Source organism: Humulus lupulus, chromosome 1, assembly GCF_963169125.1.
Source record: "Humulus lupulus chromosome 1, drHumLupu1.1, whole genome shotgun sequence".
In the NCBI taxonomy this organism is placed as follows: domain Eukaryota; kingdom Viridiplantae; phylum Streptophyta; class Magnoliopsida; order Rosales; family Cannabaceae; genus Humulus; species Humulus lupulus.
In genome coordinates this window covers 23759124-23767934 of record NC_084793.1, presented here as the reverse complement: position 1 = coordinate 23767934, position 8811 = coordinate 23759124, and the positions used below count along the sequence as shown (strand labels likewise).

Genomic DNA, 8811 nt, shown 5'->3' with positions numbered 1-8811 from the left:
GAAACATAGCCCAAATCTGAATTGACCCAGCTGTAATACAGGCTGTAGCGCCCTTGGTTTCATCATCTTCTTCGTTCTCCATGGGCATAATAACTCCCTCTGTATAACTTTCATTCTCAGACCTCTTTTTTTTTTTCAGTCCACACCTTCCCTGGTTTGTACTTACATCAAATGTTTCTCTCTTGAAAGGAGAAACCAATTCAAATCCAACCCAAAACCCCGCGAAAATTCACCCCCTTTAACTCTAATCCAATGGATCCGTGCCCCTTTATCCGGATCCTCATCGGTGACTTGTCGATAAAGTTTCCGGTGGCTTTGAAGCCGTCCTTCTCCGGGGTCCATCCCTCAACGTCGCCGTGCTTCTGTAAGCTCAAACTCAAGAACTTCCCCGTACAGTTCGTTACTATCCCTTTAGTCCCACAAGCTAATAGAACTAGTAGCTGTAGTAGTAGTAGTAGTGCTCCAACCCCAGATACCAGTTCTCAATCTTTAGCCGCTTCTTTCAATTTGAACAAGGCCCACATCGAGAGTTTTACAGGGAAGCCTCTTGTGTTGAAGATTTCGGTATATACTGGTCGGAGAGGAAATACCTGTGGGTTCAACGCTGCCAAGCTTGTTGGGAAAGTCTCTGTACCGTTGGATCTAAAGAAGGCTGAATCAAGACCTTTCTTTTTTCAGAATGGTTGGGTGTCTATGGGAGATAACAACAATACTAAGAAAGGGTCTTCGTCGCAGTTGCATTTGTGTGTTCGTGCCGAACCCGACCCGAGATTTGTTTTCCAGTTCGATGGAGAGCCAGAGTGTAGTCCACAAGTTTTTCAGGTTCAAGGGAATGTTAAACAACCCGTTTTCACTTGCAAATTCGGGTTCAGAAGCTCTAGTGATTTGAAAAACAGGTTGGTTTCCTTTTTCTTTCTTTTTTTTTTTTTTGAATTAGTTCTTCAAATTTTTAAAAGTAAAAGAAAACTCGTTCATTACTAACATTTCTTCTTATTTTGTTACAGTTCAATGTCTGAACCAAGCACTTCAAGGAGTTGGTTTCCATCTCTGAAGACCCACAATGACAACTACTCGAAGGAGCGTAAAGGATGGTCCATTACCATCCACGACCTCTCCGGTTCGCCAGTGGCGGTCGCATCAATGGTCACACCTTTCGTGGCTTCTCCCGGTTCAGACCGGGTCAGTCGATCCAATCCCGGCGCATGGTTGATTCTCCGTCCCGGCGAGGGGACGTGGAAGCCATGGGGCCGACTCGAGGCGTGGCGCGAACGCTGTGGCTCAGACTCGGTCGGGTACAAGTTCGAGCTCCTTAGCGAAACATCTACACCCGCCGCTACGCTCGCCAGCTCCACCGTGAACGCTAACTCCGGAGGAAAGTTCACCATCGACGTTACCTCGAGTATCTCTCCGGCGAACAGCCCGAACAGCAGCTGCGATTTCGGGTCTGATTCCAGACCTGGGTCAAGATCGGGCTCCGGATCCGGATCTGATTTCGGGTTCGCTCTTCCTTGTCAAATGTCGTACAGAGGGTTTGTGATGTCGTCTACGGTAGAGGGTTTGGGTAAACGGAGCAGGCCAGAGGTGGAGGTGGGTGTGCAGCACGTGACGTGCACGGAGGACGCGGCGGCGTTCGTGGCGGTCGCTGCAGCCATGGATTTGAGCATGGATGCTTGCCGGTTGTTTTCGAAGAAACTCCCAAAGGAACTAACTCAACTAAGGCAGTAGCAAAGAGTGTCGTTTGATAGTTTGGATTGTCGTTTTTTAGAATGAAAATTTTTTTAGGCATTTGGAATTATTTTCTTTTTTTTTTGGTGATATGACTGACAGCAAATTTTTAGCTGTATTATTTTTATTTTTTAATTTTTCTATTAAAGAGCGCATTGTACAGTGAGGAATCCGAATTAGTAGGAATTAAATTTTTTTTTCTCCTACGATTTTTTGTATTTGTATGTAAATATCATTTTTATAATTGAATTATCAATTTTTTTGGGTGATATTTATTCTTTGCTGAGATTTGTTGGGAAGCTAAAAGCTGAGAATCCTATGGTGTAATTATTCTGAAATAATCAATGCAATCGATGACGTGTCACCACTTATTTGTAGAATCCAGCTGGTTATTAGTTGGCATAGTCAGGCAATTTGTATTTTAAAAAATGACATGATGACTGGGATGTCAGAAATATCTATATATTTATTTATTTATTATTTTAATAATCCTCTTTTTTTTATGGCAACCAAAATACAGCGTTTACACTTTAGGATAAGAGTAATGATATTTGCACCTAAAATATGTACACAAATATTGCATATAGTGATGTGCTAGTTTAGTCTAGTCAATCACATTTATTAAAACTGGGACTACTGTTTTAAAAAGCAGTGTATAATATTTGAGTGCATATTTTGGGTGCACATATCATTACTCTTAGGATAATTTAATGGTAGGACTTTCAAAAAGAGCTCTACCGTAGGGTTAGGGCTCTTTTGTGTTCTCAACTCATGAATAGTTTTCGGCGCAATTTTTTTTTATGACCATGTATATTGTAGTTATTTAGAGCATCCTGCAAATTTTCAGAAAATTCCGAATAATTTACAGTGCCGAAAACAGATTATTGCACGCGTGACTAATTTTTTTATGCGCGTGGAAAATAGCATTTTTGAACTTAGTTTTCGGCACTGTAAATTATTCAGAATTTTCTGAAGATTTGCAGGATGCTCTAAATAACTACAATATACACGGTCATAAAAAAAATCGCGCCGAAAACTGTTCAAAGATTAAGAACACAAAAAAAACCCTACGATGAAACTCTTTTTGAAGGCCCTACCAAAGAACTTTCAAGACAAAATATATTCACGAAATCAAAACTTACACGGGTTGTGTTGGATTTTTTATTATTATTTAAGAGAATATAATTATTTAGTATTTTAATTTACATATTTCTTATTCTGTTATTTCAATAATATTTATATGATATTTTATAATTTAAAATTATATATTTTTATTTAATATTTTTTACTCAAATTTAAATAATAAAATTTTATTAATATGATTAAATTTTTATCAATTATATATAATTAAATAATTAAATTTGAATTTAAAACTTATATAAATAGAGACAGTTTGGTTGATAAAATTTTATTTAAAAAATTTAAGTCCAAGATACTAAATATGTACGATTTCAAATTAAAAAGTATCAATAAATATTATTAAAAATATAAATATATCAAATATATTTCGATAAAACACAAAAAAAAATCAAATAAGTATTTACTCTTTATTTAAATGACAATGTACTGTTGATTTTAAAGATAATATGAATGCATGGGAAGTAGAGTATTTTACTCTAAAGTAAAAAAAAAAGTATGAGTATTTTACAATATAGGAGAAATTTTATTTTAGAACTAATTTATAAATATAAAATAAATTAAGATTAAAATGTGAGCATATTTTTACTCTTCTCTTATGATGGCTTGTTGTTAGTAGTGGACAATTTTTTATTTGAGATAAGATGATTTGTTGGGGGAGTGAGATCTACTACTTTCCAATAACAAGGATCGAGATGAAACTTTTACACATTTGAACTAATATTATTATTGTTAATACCATACCAATAATTGTGATGGTCACTATTCAAATATAGTCAAATTAGTATGCAAGAAATCATAAAGTGTTGGAATCACACAAACTATCTATATATTTTTTTTTTTTTTAAAATCTATGCAACATTTTTAACTTATCACTCACTCTCTATATCTTCACTTATATTTTAATGTAATATAGAATCCTCATCGTATAAAGCAAAATTGAAATAACTGATGCCTAAGATTTTTTGAAGCAAATGAATAAATCTTTATTTATTCTCCTTGTACTACAAAAAAATTGATTACATTGAAAAACAAACAAAATTCATATGCTTTTTTCTTTTAATCTTTTTCAATGCTTCTTTCACAAGAGATGGTTGTTCTCCTCTCATGACTATGAGTAACTACATGTAACTCATTTATTATTCAATAATATGAATGAGTAAGTTATTAAGTAGAGAAATGATATTTGTCCCAAAAAATGCACATACCACTATAATAAATTCCACTTTTAATGACTCTCTATAATGTCTTACACCAATGGTGTAAGACATTAAAAATTAAGAGGTGTTTTTAATGTCTTATGTTGAAAGACATTGAAATTTTTTATTGCTGACTAAAATTGTAAGTCATTAAAATAGTGGGAAGATGTTGAAAAATGAGGGTCTAACACGTGCTCAGGAAGAAGATCCAACATCTCCCAATGGGAGACGTCAGAAGTACATGACTTCCAACGTCTCTCATTAGGAGACATTGGACACCCGGCACGTCTCCCAGTGGAAGACGTTGGATGTCCTCCCTGCCTATACCCTGAGCCTCCCTTCTCTTCTTCCTCTTGTGTGATTACAAAGACGTTTTGGGGAAAAATTCTGGCAATTTTTAGGGCTTCAAAGTTACGAGATTGACTCCATTTTCAAGCTTTCGAGGTAATTTTTCTTGAAAAAAATTATGGGTTTAGCATTAAGAAGATATATAAATATATATATGATTTTGTGTTAGTTTTTTATGATTATGAGTTTTTTTAAGGGTAGGTAATAATTTGGTATCCTGTGTTTTTGCAAAGTATCATTTTGGTACCATCTGTTTTCAATAATACTCATATGGTACCCTGTATTTTAAAATCGTACATATTTGGTACCCTAAACTCAAATTTAATTAATAAAATTTTACCAATTTAATCAAACTGCTGTCAATTATGTAAGTTCTAAATTTAAATTTAATTATTTAATTACATATAACTGATGATAGTTTGATCATATTGACAAAATTTTATCTATCAAATCTGAGTCTAGGGTATCAAAAATGTATAATTTTAAAATATATGGTACCATATGAGCATTATTGAAAACAGAGGGTACCAAAATGATACTTTGCAAAAACATAGGGTACCAAATGAGTAAATTCCATTTTTTTAATGGATTTGTAGGATTTTCTTGGAGTAAGAATATAAGGTGGAACTTGAGATTTTGACTCAAAATTTCTCTTTCAAACACACATTTGAGGTAAGTTTTTAAAATTATAAGTATAAATCATTGTTAAAATGATATTTAGTGAGATTTTTCTTTATCATTTTTTTATTAGTAGTAGATTTTGAGTGGGCTTCTAAGAAAATAACTTTGTTGACAATGTAGAAAATAATTTTAATTTTAATTTTACATATCACATTGTATAGATTTGAATCAAGTATATATGTTTATGATTTTTTTTAATTTTTATTATTATTTAATTCCAAAATTATGTATATTTGTATATATATTTTTTAATTTTTTTATTAATATTCTTGCTAGGTTGATTATATATAGTTACGTTAAAATAAATTTGTTAAATAATTTTAAAAATTAGAGATATATGAAAAGTTATATGTTTTTGTTGATTATTGAGTTTTTAGTAACTTAGTTGTTAAAGTTTATAAGTCTAAACTCTATATGTACCACAATTTTTGTTCAAGTTAATTAGTGACTCATTGGAATTTTTTTATTTGTTTTGTAATCATTTATTTATTAATTAATTTTAATTTTGTAGGTTAAGGTTTTGTTGGAGTTAGATTTTATGGTAATTTTTGCCTCAAATTTTCTATTTCAAACACACATTTGAGGTAATTAAGTTTCTAAAATTACAAGAATAAGTTATTGTTAGATGTTTAGTGATATTTGTTTTGTAGGTTATGGTTTTGTTGGAGTGAGATTTTGTGGTGTTTTTTGCCTCAAAATTTATATTTCAAGCAAACAGTTTGAGGTAATTAAATTCTAAAATTACAAGAACAAAATATAGATTGTTAGATATTTAGTGATATATTATTTATTAATTATTAATTTAAAGGTTGTGGATTTAATAGCAAAGTGGATTCCTAAGTGAAGTAAATTTGCTAGCTTGGATTATTAATTGCAAGAGATACATATATTCTCCTACTTCTACTTTTAATATTATTAAACAAATGTTAGAGGAGTTTGAATAACTTAAATATTTATCCATAGTGAAGTATGTTCTGAGATTAAATTATGTGCTGCGATGATAACGGAAGGCTGAGAACTTATGTGTCTTAGTGAAGTAGGTTCTGAAAAATTTGGTTGTGTGCTGCAAAGCTATAAGGAAGAAACTGTTGGAGTTTTATGCTCTAATTAAAACTCAATTTCTTTGTAATCTCATTTTATTATCAATAAAAGAATATAAATTATTTTTTGACTTGGTCAATTACTTTGCTCACATGTGTTTATTTTCATGATTATTTGTTTAATATAAATATCTATTAAACCCCGAGCATATATTTAATCGTATTTATAGTGACGTAATCTCAATGGAATATAAATATGATTATATGTTCAATATAAGTTAGTCCTAAGATTAGTCAGTGCACAGGATTTACACTGACTTGTCATTCTACGATATGATCTACTTACACATCGCAGTGTTATGTTCTTTACAGAACATTAGCAAAGTAGATAAAATTGGATGTATTTGTTACATCGAACTGGACCGATATTGACAGTAGATAGGATAAGTAAACATACCGTTATTATCTATTTTAGTCATATCATATAGTTTACCATATGTTAATTCAATCTCAATTCCGAGTGGTTAGTATTCTAACTGATTGTATTATTTGTGTTCTTTGACTTGTTCGTTACCAGCTTAACCTACGGACTAGCTCATACTTACATATTGGGAACTCGGTAGTTTAATTGAGTGGGAGTGTTAATCATAGATATGAACATCTATAGCTTCTGGTGAAACAGTAAAAATGATGGTTTCCTTTTATTTTGGTTCAAGGTGCTAAATGATAGAGATCTCAGTTTACTGAAATATCATTTACAAGGAACTAAATGTTTTAATGATAAAATACAATGAGAGGTAAAATGATATTTTAGTCTCATCTCATTGTAGATCATTCATAGAGGATTGAGTGACAATTATGGTTGTAACAATGGATAATTAATAACATATCTATATTTGTTATATAGTGTTCTATGAATTCAAGAGTGCAATTCTGAGTCTTTAGTGGAGTCATGAGGAATTAATAAGTTAGTAAATTTATTTGTTAAATTTATGATAACTTATTGGAGCTTAATTTCATAGGCCCATGGTCCTTACTGTACCATTGATAAAATCATCTAGATAGTCTCAATTAATTGATTTAATTATCAATTATAATTATCAAAGTTGACTAGGTCAATTTTGGATAATTTCACAAAATTATACAATTTAGAGAAGAAAAAAGATTTTAGGACAGATTTATTAATTAATACAAATGGATGTCTAGACTAATAAATAAGTTTAAATCAAGGTTCAAATTATAAATAATTAATTTGATAAATGATTTAATTAATTAAATCAATAGAAAATAATACATACATTGATTTTAAGTCCAATGGACTTATAATTAAATGAGAAATTTCACGGGCCTAAAGCCCATGAGAATTTCAACCTAATGGCTGATATTATCTATTATTTTATTGATTTTTTTAATTAAAATAAATGACATAATTGACTCTATAAAAATAATGCTAAGTGAGAGTTGAAATCAGATTTTTTAATCACTTGTTTTGAGAAGGTCAGAATATCTATTCTTGATGCTTTAGGTTTTAGATTCTCTCTACAACATAAATCATTTTCTAAGCCTTAATATTCTGTTCTATTCTTCTTCTCTTTGTATCTATCTCATGTGTTGAAAATTACTCACTCTAGTCTAGGTGATTCTAAGGATACTTTGGGAGACTGTGAGGAAATTTGAAGATCGGTTCAGTTTCTTGGTGATACCTTGCGACAGAAATGATTCAAGAGTTAGAGAAACTGAAGAAATGACTAATACATTCTGTTGCGTATAATCTAAGTGTTCTTATCATTATCTCTGTTTAAATTCAATTGTAGAAACATGTTCTAGGTTGTTTTATATTAATTTGTTTAATATAAGATTAACATGACAAATTAAGATCTTGTATAAGTTTTCCCAATAAAAACTTATTGTATGTTGTTAGAATTGTTTATTTTGTTATTCACATACAGATAGTTGTTAGGAACGAGCTTCCTAATACGCAGCGGAAAGGTGGTGTTGTTGGCCCAGTGTACAACAAAAATTTTGCAACATATTTAAACTACCTTTAAATATGCGGATCCATTAATATACATACATTAATCATAAACAAGATACTAATAGAAATCATACCTCTTGAAGCCTATCAAGTGTCATTGCTATCTTCTCGTATTTAGAACGATCTTCCTATCCAAGCCGCTCCACGTACTCACACCAAGATCTTCCAAAGCGTTCTCTACACCTCAAGAAATGTGTGGGCACTTAGAGAATGAAGGATAGTTTATTTGTGATTCTTCTTGATGTACTCAACTCATGAGATCAAGAGAATATGCCTGAGAATTGGTTCTTTATTTTCAGGGAGAGAGAAAACTATCGTTCTATTTTTCACAGAGCAAATGTGTCAGAGTAGTCTCACTCTTTTTTTTTTTTTCTTATTAGAATAATTTTCTGATCAGTCTTACTTAATAGAAAATATTCAAAATTAAAAAAATAAATCTGTAACCATTTTACAATTTACTTTTTAATTAATTAATTATTCCATTAATGAAAAAATCCAAAAACCAAATTTTGAATTATCCATTAATTAATTAATTAAATAAATAAATAAAATTGAAAATCCCATCCCTGAAAAACACTTCTCTACACGCCACACACAGTCCTGGACTGTGTGTGAACGTGTAGCTTCCTAATTTCTAGGGATATTG

At 31.2% G+C, this 8811-nt stretch overlaps 1 protein-coding gene across 1 annotated transcript; it reads left to right on the top strand.

Annotated features, from left to right (window-relative positions):
• On the top strand, positions 1–2105 carry LOC133789160 (uncharacterized). Its single transcript, XM_062226917.1, has 2 exons — positions 1–896; positions 1005–2105. The coding sequence occupies exons 1-2, from the start codon at positions 253–255 to the stop codon at positions 1723–1725; spliced, it is 1365 nt and encodes a 454-aa protein (XP_062082901.1). The 5' UTR covers positions 1–252; the 3' UTR covers positions 1726–2105.
• The last annotated feature ends 6706 nt before the right edge of the window (positions 2106–8811 follow it).